Raw genomic sequence first — 19,502 nt, forward strand, 5'->3', positions numbered from 1 at the left:
TTTTTTTCTTTTTTACAAGTTCATACTCGCTCTTTGGTATTGGCAACATGGCAATGATTTGTCACCTGATTCCTTTCTGTAGATTGTTAGCAAACAACCATGACTTGTTATTCACAAAAAGTCTGTCATTCTCTGCTTCAACCATAATCAATGACAGACCCACACAGCAAAATCACGCCCTCTATTGCCAATGAATATTTTACTTTTGTTTATATTATGACCAAACATTACCAAAAAAAAAAAAATGAAGTCTTTCTCTTCTCTGTCTAATATCTAATACAAAAAAATAAATGTGCAAGATATTTCCTGGAGCAGAAACAAATCTTCTGCTGGGAGGGTAATTTTTAAAATGATCTTTTGCATATTGGAAAAGGAGTGCAGAGAGTTTGGTAGGTCGAGCACTCAATGTTCTTGTGTTTTATTCATCAATGATGTTAGAGGGCGCAACTTATTAACTTGACTTGATATTTATCATGTGTCTTCACTTTCAGACTTTGATGAGAACTACGTGGATCCATTATGTAACTGTTCATCACCGTATCTCCAGAACAATAACTCAAGTGCATTGCTGGATTATGTGCTTAACAATGGCACTGACGAGGATTTTGCCACTTGTTCGGTGTTGTGTACACGAGAGAACTCGTTGCTGTATCTGATACTGCTATTTGGAACCGTTTGGCTGGGACTCCTATTGTATAATTTCACCAAGAGGTAATTTCAACTTTTGAATCTTTGACTTAATTGTATAAAAAGAATTGTGCTATGGCAGTATTCACTGCGTTTTAACTCACACATATAACTGCATGTATTAAATAGTAGTGGTAATATGGCAGGCATTCTTCTCGACTCTTGTGTGTCAGTCACATAAATTTCAGAAAAGCAGTGGACCAAATACATTAGAGGGAATCAAGCATTTAAACAAATCTGATCTGATCTGACCTGACCTGTGCTTGTATTCGTCATTTTGTTATCATTTACTTGGATGTTAGATGTGGAAATCTAACCTACTTTTCTCTGAAACTTCCATAAATAATGTGTTTACTTTCTGTAAGGGAGTACTGTAAAATACTTTATTTTTGCTTGGAGTTAATTTTCGCTATTTTTTGTGAAGGAATGATTCAGTGAAAATAAAATCCAGGGAATATACGTTTTTCCTTATTTTTTACATTCAACTCGTCAAAAATCAGTGAAAGAAAATTGTAAACAAAACACCCAAAAAGTCCTTTCAAGGAAAATTAATTCCAGCTAAAATAAAGTATTTTACAGTAAATCTAAATCGGATTCAGCCATTTCTGGCCCAATATCCCCTGAGCTCTGAGGAGTTACTTTGTCCTCCACGAAGTTCAGCAGTTAAGTGCTAAATGCAAGTTTATAGAAGAATTTATTAACTGGAAGTTCAGTGTGGCACCCATTATTTTACTCCAAAAGAAAGTAAATTGCTATAAAACAGGGTGACTTAAATGTATATTTGTACATTTTTAAACATTGTAGTAAAGTTTCTGTTTTAACTTTAATTATTCCTTTCTTGATAATGTGTTTGCTTATTCGCCCCCATGCCATGGCCATGCACCCCACCCCCCACCCTGGTGAGCAGAATCTCTGGCAACCAGAAAATTCTGATTGACAAGGAATCACATGTGGCCACAGTCTTCAACTGTGACCTGTCTGATAGTAATTTTGGCCCGAAGGAAGCCGTAGAATGCTCCATTGTAACTTAGAATTATCAAAAACTCCACACCCTGGGAGAACCCTATCTCCTCCACTTGGTGGCACTTCTGAATTGCAGTGCTCCCTCTTGCAGTTTTTTTCTATAAAAACCCCTGCAGGCTGTAATATTTATTGTATCACTTTGCTTTGTTTAAATAAAACACCTGACGACAACCCAACAAATATTTTGCTATGATCTGAATAAAAAAAAAATATTCCCAAATAAATATCAGGCCATTTGATTTTTGATCACACTCCTATAGCTGTACAAATACTACATACTCCATATTCATGATAAAAATGACACATTTCTCTCCTTTGTTCTAGTCCATATTTGGATGCCAGTAAGCGTGAGTTGTTAGCAGATTATGCTTTACCAGTGGCGGTTATAATAATGTCGTTTATCGGTTCTTTTTGCTTCAGGGCTGTTGATCGTAAGTACCCAATTCATCAAACCATGGATTAAAAGCAATATACATAAATTCAGTTTGTTAAAACAAATTATCATTGATAATACATGTATAAAAAAAAATTCTGTACAAAACTTTTAGTCTCAGCACTGAGAAAGTCTGAAAAACACTGGCCATCGCACTTTGGCGTCTTTATATTTTAGCACACCAACATACAAATACCTTATAACTGCAGCGCCATAATTCTATCTTCATGTGCCAAGAACTGTTTCTTGCCAACCGATCATCGCACACGATCACAGGCCCAAAACATAAACAAACAAAAAATGCCAAGTCTGAACTATTGGAATTATTAGCTCTGCTGTCAATAAAGAGCTGTTGAAATAGGTAATTGTTCAACATTTATTTTCAAACAACTTCTTCTTGAAGATCATTCATTCTATTGTTTTTATGCTTGGTACATAGGTTTCTTGGGTGGACTTCTGAGATTTGATTATTTTGTGATGATATCTTCAATTCTAAATATTTTCATAATTTTTTGATGAAAAAATGTTATTTTTGTCTTCCTTTTGTCTTTGATTTTTCTAATTAAAAATAAACTACCAGCTCAATTGCTTTGATACTTGGTATGTAGGTATCTTGGTAGGACCTCTGTCAGATTTGTTCATTCAATACATTTTGTGATGATATCTTCAATTCTCTATTTTTAGCAAACATATTCCCAATTTTCGAAAGGTGAACCGTGTGGGGTTGAATTGTTTAAAACACCTTTCATGGTCACCAACAGGTCATGCTGCAAAATAGTTTACTTGTTCACACCCCATTCACAATAGTCTACGACCACCTTTTTGGTAAAAATAAATGCATGTAGTTGTACACACACTCAATGTCTTGTTTCGGAAAATTTGCAGCATTTTAACTTAACTGGTGTATCAATATATCATATTAACATCTCTTTACAGTTGAACCATGGCCTTATACTGATAGTGATCTGTTTGCAATCGCTCCATTTCAAACGTTGTCACCGGCCGCCATTGGAGGATGTGCTATACTTGGTTTTCCATTGTCGTTACTCTTCTTCATGGATCAAAACATATCAAGTGCATTAGTCAATGCTCCTCAAAACAAGTAAGTTGACATCATAGAATTGAAATGAATCAAAACATATCAATGTTTGTCAGAACAAGCAAGTTGACATACATTTTTTTTTTCTATTTTAAATTTTTTTTTACAGTGCATTTCAACGTAGATTTCCTAAATGAACATATAGTAAAGTGTTCATCAGTGTGCGTGTATGTTTTGATTTTCAGGGAAAGTGAATGTAATAATCCAACCATCAATTATTTCCTTCCATTATGTACCACACTTCTGGGAGTATTTTACAATATAGATCAGTGTTAGGTACGGTACATTTGAAACAAATGTATTGATCAATAACATTTCATACAACAGGTGCATCAATTCTACGATGAAATGCACTTCACGTCAGTAATCAGTCTAGACTGTGTATGTACAATGCACTACAATGATCAGATATTTTATAAATCAAATTGTACATAAATGAGTATAATCATTTAATATATACATGTAAACAATTGTGATCAAAGCAATTGTTAATTTAATAATAAAATAATCTATTTTAAAATTCAAGCTCTGATTTCTTTTTCTTTGTTTCAGATTAAAGAAAGGTTCTGCTTATAACTTAGATTTGCTCGTTGTGGCTTTTATTAATTTTATACTGTCAATCTTTGGGTTGCCATGGATACATGCTGCTTTACCACATTCTCCTCTTCATGTAAGAGCCCTGGCTGATGTAGAAGAAAGAGTTGACCAGGGTCACGTACATACTATGTAAGTGTATGATGGCGCTGTGTATTGTATATCTCATCTTTATTTGCACCCGTCTTCTGTACACCTGTCCATGCGTTCTTTGTTTATAATCCCAGACATGCATGAACTGATTTCATTCAAACTTGGTACATGTGTGATATAGTAACCAGTTTAAAATTTAGTTTTTAAATGAGTTTTTAAAATACAAAATTATGTTGAAAATTTTTAACTGGTTGAATTAAAATCATTAAATGGCATACATTGTGTATCATTTGTTCCCATTTGTTTGTATTTTTTCCGTTCATTTTGGATGTCTGCGAAGGCATTCAGCAGGTGATTTTAACTAAATTTGCTGTGAGATCGGAATTTGACAGACTTGACCTATCCTTGGGGCGGACATCCAGGTATTTTCACCACCTGGCAACCATAAAAATCTCAGAAAACTTTTTTCTTGGGATAGTCATTGAGACTCTACTGAACAGTGTAACAAGATTACCCCTATATGTGCAGCATATATAAATTCAGCTGCTCGGGGTTACTTTGAAGTTGAGTTTGTGCTGTTTTCCCGACTTTAGCTGTTTTCACCTGCTTTCTGACTGGTGTTCTACAGCAGCTCGTAAAGAGTTCATAGAAATACATGTATAGTGATGCACGTCTTGGCAACATAGAACATTCTGTGACGTAGCTCCACCCCGAGGATAAATATTTCTTACTGACCAATACAAAGTAATTCAAATTTCGTTGTATGCTTAATGAAGAATTGGTCCTATTTATGCAGGCTATTTAACATATTAATACTTTTTTTATTTACATCCACAGTATTGTACACGTACGTGAGACCCGATTGACAGCAATAATTTCACATATTTTTATTGCTTTATCTTTGTTCCTGTTACCTCTTCCATTACAATACATTCCACAAGCCGTACTTTATGGTCTGTTTCTGTACGTTGCGTTTACATCGGTAGACGATAACCAGATGTTTGACAGGATATGTCTCTTCGTCACAGAACAGGTAGGTTTTTTTCACGGCATTGGTGTCTGAACACTGATAAATAGTAGGCTCGCAAAGTTTGATTCCACATGAGTAGAATGCTCAGCTTTCAAGAGTCAGAAATCACTGTTCAGTATTTGATTATACATCTGTAAATTGCTATGTACCCAGTGAGTAATAAAGTACTCATCCACGTTACACTTAATTCTCTGATTTGTAAAATTGGACATGAATTTCTCCAACTTTTTTTATTGGCATTCTATTTCGGACCATTGTTTCGACAAATAGTCAGCAATGCCCAGCACATTATGAAGTGAATTGTAGTTAATCTCAAGCACTGTGTCATCTTAGTTTACATTTTGTGGTACCATGGAATGAAATGTGTTTAAATGTTCAAATTTTGTTTTGTTGTAGGCTGCCTATCCACCAAACCATTACGTACGTCGTGTACCACAGCGAAAGATTCATACATTTACAATCCTTCAACTGATACAGCTGACTGTATTATGTATTTTTGGGTTTGTACCACAAGTCTATCTAAGAATGCTGTTCCCAGTTGTTATAATGCTATTTATGCCAACCAGGTGAGTGTACTAGGAATCAAATCTTTCCATATTTGTTATTTCAAACTCTGTTATTGGTAGCCATATTGGTGCTTTTTCAACAGTTTTGCTGTATGTCTAAAATGCAGAACGTCGCAAGGTGCATGGAGCACTAATTACATTGCAAGACTCTATTGGTGGATTGAAATCGTAGCTTTGTGCATTGATGAAACGCTAGTTTTCTTGGGAATGGTACAACTGTTTTACTAACAATGAACTTTGTATTGGTGCAGCAAGTTCACCAACTTTTATTTGTGTGTTTTTGCATGCCATTTTGTTTCAACTTGCGAGTGGATATTACTTTTTTTTTAAAAGGTTGATTTTTACTATGAAGTTAATATAGAGCTAATAAAACATGTTAATTTTATCAACAGATTCAAGCTTGTACCATTGGCCATAGAAAAGAAATATCTTGAAGCCCTTGATAAGCCTCATTAGTTGGACATTTGACAAGATCAGCTGTGCATATTCTTGCATATCATTATCTATTGCTTTCTGCGATGTGTACTCGATATTGTCTTGTGTTTAGCTGTTACTGTGAAAGTTTCTCTTACTACACCATATTTTTCTCTTCATTCCAAAAATGAATCTTTATGTTTTCCGTGACGTTTGCAGAGATTTTATAGAGGAACCAATATATTATTTTGTGATACTTCTTCTAAAGCATGAAATAAGAACTATATTCGATAACTTGTTTAACTTTGTACAGTTGATTCTGCCATGTTGATAAAATGTCTGAATTGATTTACATTTTTTTGTTCTTGTTCGTTTGGACTTATATTATACAGATTTCAGTGTGTTAGTTCTTTCTTTGCCAATGATAGAAATGTGTTAAGACGTTATTTGAGTGCAGATATGTAATTATTTTCTAATTTATTTTTATTTTTGTGCGTGTACTTTGGTGCTATGTTAACTGCCTGATTCAATTACCTGGTGGCCCAAAGACACTCCCGGCTAGGTGAATATTGGCATTGTGGCTATGAATGTCTTGCACTGTATTTGCTCTATTATAGTTACACCTGCATTTACATGTTGTCATACATTGTCCCTCTATGGTCATACTCATCAAGTATTACAATGAATGCAACTTTCAGTTTACGTACACTTCTAATGGAGCAAATATGGTAACCGTTCACTTTTTTTTTTTTCATATGCCAAAAAGTACATCTTCACTTGGTTTACAGAATAGTTTCAAATTTATACAAAGTTTACTCAAATTTAAGTATATTTTAAATGGATTCTGCTTTAATATGTATAAATAAGAAATGTCGGATAAATATTTTATCTTTTGATCAAACACAACGTAACGCAGTACAATTGGTATGGCGCCTTTGTGGTGAAGTGACTCTGGCAAACATACCTATTTTATTTCGCGTCAGATTTGTTTTCCCAAGACAAAATTTCGAGTTAAGAAAAGTTGGGTGAAATTACTGATTGTAGTTTGCACCGGCCAATTATAATTTGCTGTGCAGTTGCAATTGTCAGCTGACCTTATGAAACTGTAAGCCGTGCATAGCTCCGTTGCACTGGAAATAGCGGACGCAATATTATACATTATTTGTTTCTGTTTTTTTAATTGTATCAATTTAGACCAAGCCACATCCATGAATACACCATTCCTGAATGTTGTTCCCTCTGTCAAAGTGTTTTTGCTGCAAAAAGAAGAAAGTTGTTCATCAATGACAAATGATGCAACAGAACCAAAGCTGTATTTTTTTTTACATTCAACCAAATCCACTGAAAATTGGCCAGTTAAAATAAGGCAGTAGATACCAAATTGTAGCCATTACTTGGTGACATAATCCATTCAAAGAAACCGCATTGTTTGTGTGCAAAGAATGTGAATATCAAATAATTGTATAGTTACTGCAGGCCCTTTTAAACATTAGTGGTGATTAATCCAGAGTAAACTAGGTGTGCATGTTGACTTGCTAATTAAGTCAAATTCAAACCCGTATACTAAGGCATTAGTCACACCTGTTTTTCCAATAAAAGTCTTTGGAATTGTGATTTCGAGGCATGGTAATTAGTCCCCGTTCGGACACAGTCCGAAAACGGGGACTTATGTTTTGACCTCTGTGCGTCCGTGCGTCTGTCTGTGCGTGCGTCCGGACCTGTATCTTAGAAATGCCTGGACCAATCACAATCAAACTTCACACATACATCATACATGATATCATACATATGCACGTCAATTTGTTTCATGATCTGATTCAAGATGGCCGAATGGCGGCCATTTTTGTGCTAAAAATCATCAAAATCGAGCATTTCCCGGTTGTTTACAGATGGATTTTATTCAAACCTTGTATATACGTTGGACATTATAGGACCTTGATGCACATCATTTTGTTTTACAATCTTATTCAAGATGGCCGAATGGTGGCCATTTTTGTGCTAAATAATCATAAAAAGCAACCATTTCTCGGCTGTTTACAGATGGATTTTGCTCAAACTTGGTATATACATTAGACATTATGGGACCTTGATGCAAATAATTTTGTTTTTCAGATAACATTTAAAATGGCCGACTGGTGGCCATTTTGTATTAATCAATGTGGTTCTTGTGCCATATCTCCAGCTTGTTTTGACTGATTATGTTCAAATTTTAAATATTCATTATACATCATGTCATAGATATATTGGTTTGACGATCCTATTCAAAATGGCCGAATGGTTGTCATTTTTGTACTAAAAAATCATCAAATATCAAGCATTCTGGCATTTATGGATGGATTTCGTTCAAACTTGGTACATGCATTAGACATTACGGGTTCCTGATGCATGTCATTTTTTTTTTCAGATCAGATTCAAAATGGCTGTCTGGTGGCCATTTTGTTTTAATGAATGGGTTTCCAGACCCATATGTCTGACTTGTTTTGTCTGATTATGTTCAAATTTTTAATATTCATTATACATCATGTCACAGATACATGTATATGGATATATTGGTTTGATGATCTTTTTCAAAGTGTGCTATTTTTGTGCTGAAAAAATCCTCGAATATCAAACATTTCTTGCATTTATGGATGGATTTTGTTCAAACTTATTACACAGGTTAGACATTACAGGTTCCTGATGCATGTCATTTTATTTTTCAGATTGGATTCAAAATAGCTGACTGGCGGCCATTTTGTTTTAATGATTGGGCTTCTAGAGCCATATCTCTTAAATGCTTTGACTGATTATATTCAAATTTTATATATTCGTTATACAACATGTTATACATATATACATGTATTCAAAATAGCTGATTTTGAATGCTGTTCCAGAGCAATATCTCTCAATATGGACAAGTACTTGTTTGACGATCAGATACAAATGTCAATCATTTTAATGTTAAAAGAATCATGTTCCTGACATGGTTAAATTCCAGCTATATTACTATAAACATAACTATATATCTTAAATTTGATAACTAGCGGGGACTGTGCCATGCATGGCTTGTTTATTAGGTTGTATTGAGTGTTACAATTTGAGTTCAATTTCTCTTCAATAAAAAAAACTTGTATATGACATTTGTTTGTTTCTTTCATTTTGCATCAGTAAATTGTATAGAACCCTCAAAAACAGGAGAAAATTGTATAGTGCCATCAATGGCTTTAATTTATTTTCATCAAAAGCAAGTTTATGGTTTTTCAAAAATATATTGGGGGGGGGGGGTCATCTAATCTGAATGAGATGAAAATGTACATCTATGCCCATTTAGTGTCCAAGACAACTATTGAGCATGCATGTAGTTGGTTGATTACAAATGATATTGGCAGTGTCTGTCACATGACTGGTAATAGGTGACTCCCCATTCTCTACAAGGTTTGCAAAAATTAGACACAAATATTTTTGCATTTGTCAAATTCCATACAAAGCTATGGCCTTTGGTTGTCCGAACTGAATGAAATTTCAAAGTATCTCATTTCCACCCTCCACTCTGATGCCAGTAATATCTCGCCACCAATTCAAATATGCTTACTTTAAAGTGGTTAATGTTCGGCGGTGTTTAATTTACCCGCATTGCGGGCTGGGGTTTTGTGCACGAAAAATAAACACCACAAATTTGTGTTTCGGGTGGCCATCTTGTTTACCATTGCCATTTTCAAGTTTTTATACAAGGCACTCCACGACCACCTCGAGCTGATTCACATTTTAAACAAGATTATGGTCACAAGCTGACGAGTTTCTGACAGTCTAATACAAATCGGTTCTCTGTACACCGTTGTAGAGCCAGTGAGAATACCAGTGTTTTCAACAGATATCATTTAACAAGTTCTTGTTAATAACATAGTCCCAGTTTTTAGTATAGGTGTGCGATGCACGATCTGTAGGACTGTTGTTCAAACTAGATTGATTCAATCATGTATGAAATATGGCTCCATGGAACTGTATTCGTTCGAACAAGATGATTGCCAGTCAGCCATTTTGAATTTGATGTTTTGAAAAATATACATGCTTTTGTTCGATATATCTGATGTTTGAACTTCATCAGTCCTGGCATGTTGGATATATAGACGGAGATCTGCATTCTTTAAAACAGAATGGCTGCCAGTTGGCCATTTCAAACCTGATCCAAAAATTAAATGTGCACCTAAATTCCTAATTATGTTTAATGTTGGCTCGAAGTGTAAATCAAATTCATCCACACTCTGAGATCAGGTTCTGGAAATGGTGAAAATGTTAGATTTTGATGCATTTTTGGCTGTGTGCAAACATATGCCAATACTATTACTTATGTACCATATTTTTTAACACTTATTATGGATGCACGTCAGAGTTATTTCAGAGTATCAGAGTCCGATTTCACTCGCTTGCACACTTGTATTGTTTATACGTAACACACATTCCCAGATCAACTCCGTGACACAGATCAGCTAAGAGGAAGTTGTGATCGGTACAGCTCGAGTTAAATCTTAAGATACAAGACTTCCAATGTTGATAGATAGTAGTCCCTCACCTTCAACATTTTATTTTTAAAAAATTGCCAGCTGAATTGCAATACATGCAAAACAATTTTCCACTTTATTAACCTAATCGCGTAGGCATTTTTGGTGGACCTTACGATATTTGTATAACAAGCGTTGAGAATGTACAGTCCCCGTTCTGCATGTAATTCAACCATAGTCCGTCACTAGTAGCGATTCACAATTATGGGGATTATTTGTGGCTATGATGTATTCTATTTGGTTCACATACTAAATTCAAACAAATAATGCAAGCTTTATCAGAGAAACTTGTGTTAAAATGAAAAGTTTTACCAACTATACAAAACTGCAAACAATATATTATGTTTAGCAATATAAATCTAAATGTTGATGCATAATTGCAAAAAAATGTTTTGATTCGATTTTTCCCATTGCATGAATATAGTGCATTAGGCAATTCAACAAACCTGAACTGCAATTTAAGCCCCACACCAAGGTTGTATAAAACATCTGTAAACAAGTCATTCTCAATGACACGTCCCCGTTCCGTTCATATTTGAGTGACATATACATTCAAAGCAGATCATGACCGAAATGCACCTGCATATGTACAACACATTGTGCTAAATCTGAACAAAATCCATCCATGCATGACTGAGATCCGGTTCTGGAATTGTGAAAATACGTGATTTTGATGCATTTTCGGCCTTAAAATGGCCATCATTCCGCTATTGTTAAGCAGATCATGAAACAAATGCACATATCTATTTGTGACATGATGTACCATGTGTGTGTGAAGTTTGAACTTGATCAATCCAGACATGTCTTGGATACGGATCCAGAACTGAATTCTTTAACAAAATGGCCGCCAGTCGGCCATTTCGAACTTGATCCGAAAAAAAAAGACGTGCATCAAGGTCCTATTATGTTTAATGTATGTACCAAATTTGAACAAAATCCATCCATGCATAACTGAGATACGGGTCCGGAATGGTGAAAATGTGCGATTTCAATGCATTTTCGGCCTTAAAGCGGCCCCCATTTGGCTATCGTTAATGAGATCATGAAACAAATGCACATACATATTTGTGACATGATGTACCTTGTGTGTGTGAAGTTTGAACTTGATCAATCCAGACATGTCTCGGATACGGATCCAGAACTGAATTCTTTAAAACAAAATGGCCGCCAGTCGGCTATTTCGAACTTGATCCGAAAAAAAAAATGACGTGCATCAAGGTCCTATTATGTTTAATGTATGTACCAAATTTGAATGAAATCCGTCCATGCATAACTGAGATCCGGGTCCGGAATTGTGAAAATGTGCGATTTCAATGCATTTTCGGCCTTAAAGTGGCCGCCATTTGGCTATCGTTAATGAGATCATGAAACAAATGCACATACATATTTGTGACATGATGTACCTTGTGTGTGTGAAGTTTGAACTTGATCAATCCAAGCATGTCTCAGATACGGATCCAGAACTGAATTCTTTAAAACAAAATGGCCGCCAGTCGGCCATTTCGAACCCGATCCAAAAAAAAAAATGACGTGCATCAAGGTCCTATTATGCTTAATGTATGTACCAAATTTGAACAAAATCCGTCCATGCATAACTGAGATCCGGGTCCGGAATGGTGAAAATGTGCGATTTTGATGCATTTTCGGCCTTAAAATGGCCACTATTCGGCTATCGTTAATCGGATCATGAAAAAAATGCATGTGCATATGTCCCATATAATGTTTGATGTATGAGTGAAGTTTGAACTTAATCGGTCCATGCATGTTCGAGATACAGGTGATCACGGACGCACGGACGCACGGACAGACGCACACAGGGCAAAACATAAGTCCCCGTTTTCGGACTGAGTCCGAACGGGGACTAATTAATGTAAATTGTCATGGACATTATAACCCCCCCCCCCCCCCCCGAGTGTAGTTATAGCAACAAGATACAAGTCAGTCCAGTGCTTTAAGTGTATGCAGTGAACTGCCTTGTGAAAAAAAGTTGTATACATGCTGCTAGAAGACTGCACGGAACACTAGATTAAAAGTTCAACATGTCCAAGACACATTTAAGGTAGTTAAATACCGAATTTTCTGGACAGATTGATAAAGTTTTTAGAAACTAGTTGTCAGTAATCGGCAGACATGGGTGGGAAAAAAACAAAATGGCTGCCAGTCAACCATATTCGTTAGAATCTTAAATCTATGTGCACATGTAACCTAATATGCATGATCATAATACTGTAGAATACTTTATTTTCGCTGAAGAGATGATTCCGTGAAAATAAAATCCTGCGAATATACTTTTTTTCCTATATTTCACATTAAACTCATTAAAATCAGTGAAAATAAATTCCAAGCAAAAGGCCCAAAAAGCCTTTTCAGCGAAAATAAAGTATTTCACAGTACAAAGTGCATTTCTAGACAATTTTAGGCCCAACATGGCCACCTGCAAGCCACATTTTGTCAAATTATAAAAATTTACATTCATATGCAAGTCATCACACATTATTTTTGCATTGAGTTTGGTCAAAAATTATTCTCTGAACAATGACAATGCAAGTAGCATTTAACTGACCATAGGCAAAAAAAGAATAAAGGAACAAAAAGATGAAGTTTTGTATAATATATTTATTTCCATCTATACTGCAAACAAATGCAGTCATGGAAAAAAAAGCAATGCACGACAACAGAACAAATTTAACACGACTTCCTACAAATAAAAGGTCTTGTTACAAAAATTTGAGAAATATACATGCATCACATGGCAGTGAGGATGGCCGCTGAGGTCAATAAATAAAATAAATTTCTGTTAAAGGTAGAAACTGACATTGTAGCACTTTCATATTGTCGTTGCCTTGGTGATTAAAAGTTGCTATATTCATTTTATATCTAAAAAATTGAATGGTCAACTCTCGACTGAAACAAAGAATGAAAAGGATAAAAAATAGAAAACAAGCTCAAGAAACTTTCCAGTCAAGGCTCTCAGAAAAGAGAAAGAAATATATGAAATGATATTTACATACAATTGTAGGTCAGTACGAGAGCTGCCTGACAAATTACCTAATTCATTCTTGAAGCTAAAACTATCTGGTTATTGCCTTCAACCGAGTGAATACTTATGGAGACGTAAAAATCTACGACATTAAATTATCTACCTCCAAGAGAGTTCAAGTTCAACATCTACATACAACCATAAATTATCAAATTCAAGTGCATTAAAGCTGAAAACAATACATCATTCTTATGCATCACACTAGCACTATTTAGACTTGAAAAATGGGCATTTCTCGAGTTCACTGCAAACAAAATTCACTTTTGTCACTGCAGAAAATCTGAATTAATGGCAATATTAAAACTTTGTGAGGATTCGTGAAATTGTATAAATATTCTTAAAAAGCAGCAACAATTTTAAAGCTGCGACATTGTGAATGTTATAAAAAAATTCTCAAACAGTTTTTATCAAGTACAAAACTACTTGTTTCAAAAATACTATTATATTTTTAAATAAGGTATCAAATTGTTGCAATTCAGTATAAATCTTCGATTTTTCATAATTTAAGTATAAAAGATGGAGCAAAAATATTTACAACTTGGGACAATATAATTCTGGGTATAATACTATCTTTAAAGTACGCAAAGTGGCCTCCTTTGTGTTCCAAAAAACCATATTTCTGAAGAACAGCGATGGCACAAACCACCATAAAGAATTTGGATCACAAAGGGGGCGCACAGACAACCTAGCTAGCTTGTGAAGGCAAAGCTGTCACCAGCAGATAAAAGTCTTCAAATTCAATTCCATTTATAGCCCAGCAGTTGATAGTTGTATCAGTGCCAAAGCTCCGTACCACTTCTCTCGCTGTTCATGAAGCCTCCTCTTTGCCGCTAACCGAGCTTTTTTCTTCTCCGACAACGTTTCCTCTTTCTCATCCTGCTCTAGTCGCCTTTTCAGCTGCTTGTCTTTCTGTATTGTTGGTGACCTCTCCAGCTGTGATGCAGTGTATCTGAGAATGAATCAAGTATTTGGATTTAAATAACAATATTTTAAATATTAATTTAAAATAATTGTCTTCAAACGTGATTACAGTTGCACTTTATAAATTTAGCACATTGGTCACGTGTACAGGTGAAAAATTTGAAATTAAATATCTACAATTATGCACTACTGAACAAAAGGCTAAAATAAATTTCTAAATGAAAAATTTATTTATAGAATACAAAATTTGTCCTTTTCATTAGCACATGCACTTACACATAAGTTACAGATTTGTCTTTGGTCGAAATAGATTATACTTGTACAATCAATGTAATTTCATAAAGATGTGCTTCTAATAGAGCAAATGCATCAACTCGACAATGATCGGGTTTCAAGATAAATTTTCCCTTTGAGAAAGCCAAGCAATAAATACACTATTATCAGATTTATACAGAGAATAATCTCGAGACGAAAAAAAAAAGACATTTGAAGTCAATTAGTTATAAATGTTAATTACCTGTTGATCCATTCAGCGACTTCCTCATTATTTTCGTTCTGCTGAGAAAGAGAAGCATGATTGGATTCTTTGAATTCCCTCTTCAATCTGGCAAACGGATGGTCTGGGCAATGGCGGTTGGCATGTGTGAATCGACTTTCACAACCTGAAAGAAAGAAAATATGGTAAATTAATTCACAATAAACCCACGAATGGATGTAGTTATGATGATGCAATATTGCAACGAATCCATCATGAATTCTAAATAAAAAAAATAAAAAAATTGTATAAAAGTTGGTGTATTTACAAAAGGAACATTTTTCTACAAGAAAAACAAACAAAAAGTATGGGGGAGGGGGCAAAAAAAAAAAAAAAAGACCGTCTAGGCAGCATTTTTTTTTATTTTTGTAGATTTTTCCTGTCCAGTTTATTGAAAATATTTTACTTTTGTGTACAATGGAAGGGGGTGGATAATCTTACTTGAAGTGTCTTTAATTTTTTGAAGAAATTTGGCAAACCTACAACACCCCATATATATTATGTATATATTACTGCTCATTAAAAAACACGAATGATGAGTTGATATTTAAATAGAGTGACGTACAAATTATGCATCCCCCACAATGGTTAGCACATTACAGTCAACACATGCCTAAACTTGTTTTTCAGCAACCTGTGAATGCTCATCTCGTAAATTCAAGTTCCTAAACTATACATTTAAACTTCCCCCTTTTCTCTCCCCCCTCCCCCCCCCCCCAGACAATAACAATTGAATTAGGTGTCTTGCTTGTATATAGTTACGAGCCCATACAAAAGAGTATTGTTATTCTAGGATAGGTCCAGGCATGCATGTTGCTTTGTTGTTTTTTGACAGGGCCTTTCCATTATTTGAATTTCCCTCCAAGTGAACAAAGGACAACAAGTATTTGTTATGTAAATTGACTTCTTTCACTGCACATGGCCTACTGTATACATGGAAAGCGAAGCAGGGAGCTTGAATGCGCAGTATTTTTGGGGAAGGGGTTCTTAGCGAGATACAACACATGGTTTTTACTAATTTATTACAAAGATCTGAACTTTAGATAGATGAGTGGTTTATGGTAATTCCTTGGTACACACTGAAGGTTGCACTTCAGCCTTGTGCAACCTATTTAAAAGGACAGACGGGTCAAACATGGGCTGGGACATGTTTCACATGTGACAAGTCAAAGCATGCATGGAAAGAGTCTATTGACCCAGAAAGAGAGGGGAATTTAAATGTTATATGCGGCCTTCAAATGACGAAATCTGAATCATACAGGGTGTGTACACAAACATGACTAATTTCACAATCACGTTTTTTTTTTTTTAGTCATGACCACTTCCTAACAACAAAGTATAATTCTTAATTCTAAACGAGACAATATAATTATTTGAAAATGCAATTTAAAAAAAAATACTGCTTACCTGGAACTGTACATACAAATGGTTTTTCACCAGTGTGAAGTCGTTGATGTGTTTTTAGTTGACCACTTTGTACAAAAGCCTTCCCGCAGTTTGGGTAATCACATACATATGGCCTTTCCCCTAAAAATAAATAATTTAAAAAAAAATGTTATTGTCTATCACGCATATAAATTTTTTTAATGATCTATAACCCATCTTAAATTAAAAAAAAAAAACAGAGAGGCAAACCCTTTTTCACGATTAGATTTTTTATAATATTAAAACATCAAATGTGAATAAAACATTTTATAAGTTTTATTTTTTTAGTGGTTAAGAGTGGAATTCCATCACACAGTAATGCCAGGGCTAATCAGACTTCTTTCAAATCTTTCAATGGGCTTTATTGTTTATCTGCGGTGATTATGTCATGGGGTTTTCACACCCCAACGTTTAAGCAGGCTTTCCCGCCATTTTAAATGCAGCGGTACACAATGGAAAGACCTTTAACATGGGAAAATAAATAACACTTTCTCATGTTTGTTATACGAAAAGGGTCGCGCGTAAATATGGTTTATTTTAATTAGATGTAGTATTACACCAAGAATAACAGATTGATGGAAATCTGTGTGGATTTTTTCTGTCCGCCCTCAACCAGTGTGTATAGATGAGTCACACGGAGTCTCGCATTCCTCACCATGACCTCAGCTGTCCACGCGATTGAGACGACTGGCGATCAGTACACGACGAAATTATCTATTTTGGATTTTTTTTTACATTTTTGATTGCGATTAGTTCCGTGAAACCGCAAAAATATATTTGTTATTAATACTGTTCGTCCACAAAATAAAGGCAGTAGGGAAAACAGTGCAAACATGGAGTGTATTAAGTCCTGTGGTCTCGTTGCAGGTCAAGCCAGAGGTGGTTGTAAATACGGAAAAACTTAATTTAAAAAACAACTGAACTGCGCACAATCAAATCAAAAGCAAAATGTGATGAGAATTTGCAAGTAGCAGCAACTAATATTGGAATATTTACCGAATATTTTACACCGATCGTACGTGTTAAGGAAGGGAACTAGCCTCATATTCGCCCTTTAATTAAAAAACTTGCAAAAAACTCGTGTTTACCTGTATGCGTCCTCATATGTGCCTGCAGTGATTTTTCACGGGGAAATACACGATTGCAGACATTGCAGCGAATCGAGTTGCACGACACCCTGCCTTCTTTCATCAGATTGGCGACGACTTCGGCACGGGGACGACCTCGTCGCAGCGCCGACTCTTTGTCAGACCCCGGCGAACTGCAAGTTGATGACGGGCTCAGTTGTATTTTCTGTGCGTTCTCGGCCCATTTCCATGGGTAAATTGCAAAATCACTCAAGCCGGGACTGGTAGCGAACGTTTCAAGCTTCATCGTCTTGATCGGAGTCGTTTTCGACAGATCGGGAATATTCTTCATCGGCGAAAGCAACGCACTCGTACCTTCCATGTTGTTGCCGTGTTGTTGTTAGATCTCAACTGATGATGTCCCCGCCAAATCAACGTTTTTTTTATTTCCCGCCTGATTTCGAAAAGCATGACGGGAATAAAATTTGCATGCAATTTGCATGCGTGGCTTCTGTAATGCTAATTTTTTGTTTACAAGTATACAATCAGGATTATCCTCCAAATATACTGTATTAAGCCATAATTTGTCGTGTTTTCTCGCTCTCACTTTACTTGTTCGTTATTAAACTTGCCATATGTCTCACTTTTTAATACTTACATGGAATTTAAGGAGAAACAAAAGTAAAAATATACCAAAACTCGTAACATTTCCGTGACTCCGGCAGCTGCGTGCGCACCCGCCCCTTTTCTTGACCTACCACCACCCTAAATGCGGCGTGTTTATGCATGCAGGTCAATCAAGTTCGTCATTGTTTCGAAAAGAATGGAAAGCGGGAAATGTTTTTTTTTTCAAAGAAATGTTAACAGAATAACAAAGAAGACAAAGATTTGTGTTCGACGGCATTTCATTAGACACCTGGCTTTAACGCGCCTTTTTTCTTGAAATCCATGAAACAAAGGATGGTCAACGAAAACATTGATGTATGTTATTTTCGCGGGAAATTTAACTAAATTAGCTTTACGTTTTAATTATTTTTTATTTCATAAATTTGACATAAATCCAGAAGAATTATTCTTCACGCGAACGCATTCCTACACATGCACGACTGTCTCTTAGTATTATTATTTTACATCGCTCCCTTTGTATCGACCATGGCGAAATCGACTTCAAAAATAATTTAACTTATTTCATCGACGAAATTATTTATACTCCTCCAGAAAATGTACAATGTTGCACAATGAAATATTTCATGTGAAATAACGAACGTAACAAACTACAAAGTCACTGTTTTCAGACGATGATGGGAAATTCCATCAGTGTTTTTTCTCGACTCGGAAGAACCGGTGCCTTGATTCAGTGGCTTCATATCGCGATGGATCGTGGTGTTCGGGGAATGACGCTTAACATACGAAGGACTGTCTGGGGTTGACACACGGGAATCAAACAACATAAACAAGTAAATAAATTTCACGTTATTTCCATTTTCAGAGAATTTCAAGGTCATTTCTGAAGAGACTTTGGTCTCCGCGGCGGCACTCGTACGGAAATCACGAAATGTATTTGCGATGGCGTTTGTGGTTATTCGTGTGTTTGGATTTGATTTCTAAAATACAAATAGAGTAAAAAAAATTAGAAATGTGAGAGATATACGGTTATGCGAGATATTGAACATACACTGGATGATGTATAAAACAAGTGATGAGGAAATACGCGAATCGTCACAAAAGATCGACGGAACAAAGAACACGCCGTGTGCGTCTGATACTGACTACGTTACTACTCGATTTCAATGATTTTTTAGGGGATTTTACTCAAATTTTAATTGTGATGATATACCCGGGGTTCCGAAATTATACTGATTATTTCAGCCTGAGGGGTGATTTATTTTCGTTCTTGCACCAACATGATGTCGACGTTGGTCAATGCACTGCAACACGGATGATATCGATGATAAACTGTAACACTGATAAAATAAAAATCTGAATGACTTTTTTTTTAATTATCATGAGGATTTTTCCGAACACAGTGACATTTTA

At 35.5% G+C, this 19,502-nt stretch overlaps 2 protein-coding genes across 2 annotated transcripts in view; one reads left to right on the plus strand and one right to left on the minus strand.

Annotated features, from left to right (window-relative positions):
- The window catches only part of LOC100367851 (solute carrier family 4 member 11-like), a 95,220-nt gene extending 86,164 nt beyond the window's left edge, over positions 1-9,056 (plus strand). Inside the window, exons 11-17 of the mRNA XM_085503123.1 lie at positions 492-711; positions 2,035-2,141; positions 3,080-3,245; positions 3,795-3,968; positions 4,767-4,962; positions 5,356-5,525; positions 5,918-9,056. Of these exons, the coding sequence (XP_085359249.1) occupies positions 492-711; positions 2,035-2,141; positions 3,080-3,245; positions 3,795-3,968; positions 4,767-4,962; positions 5,356-5,525; positions 5,918-5,981 (1,097 nt within the window). The 3' untranslated portion in view covers positions 5,982-9,056. The remainder of the gene's footprint in view (positions 1-491; positions 712-2,034; positions 2,142-3,079; positions 3,246-3,794; positions 3,969-4,766; positions 4,963-5,355; positions 5,526-5,917) is intronic.
- A 4,017-nt stretch (positions 9,057-13,073) lies between these two features.
- Positions 13,074-17,896, minus strand: LOC100329014 (zinc finger 367-like protein). Its single transcript, XM_002740929.4, has 4 exons — positions 17,487-17,896; positions 16,381-16,500; positions 14,956-15,100; positions 13,074-14,466 (listed from the first exon to the last, which is right to left on the minus strand). The coding sequence occupies exons 1-4, from the start codon at positions 17,845-17,847 to the stop codon at positions 14,265-14,267; spliced, it is 828 nt and encodes a 275-aa protein (XP_002740975.2). The 5' UTR covers positions 17,848-17,896; the 3' UTR covers positions 13,074-14,264.
- Between the last annotated feature and the right edge of the window lie 1,606 nt (positions 17,897-19,502).

Source organism: Saccoglossus kowalevskii, chromosome 9, assembly GCF_978046115.1.
Source record: "Saccoglossus kowalevskii chromosome 9, keSacKowa6.1, whole genome shotgun sequence".
Taxonomy (NCBI): domain Eukaryota; kingdom Metazoa; phylum Hemichordata; class Enteropneusta; family Harrimaniidae; genus Saccoglossus; species Saccoglossus kowalevskii.

Excerpts from the sequence above, each read along its gene's own strand:
- LOC100329014 (XM_002740929.4), bottom strand. The coding sequence starts at position 17,847 with ATGGAAGGTACGAGTGCGTTGCTTTCGCCGATGAAGAATATTCCCGAT. Across the intron at positions 16,501-17,486 it reads ACATATGAGGACGCATACAG|GGGAAAGGCCATATGTATGT; the intron begins GTAAACACGAGT and ends ATTTATTTTTAG. Across the intron at positions 15,101-16,380 it reads ATTTGTATGTACAGTTCCAG|GTTGTGAAAGTCGATTCACA; the intron begins GTAAGCAGTATT and ends TCTTTCTTTCAG.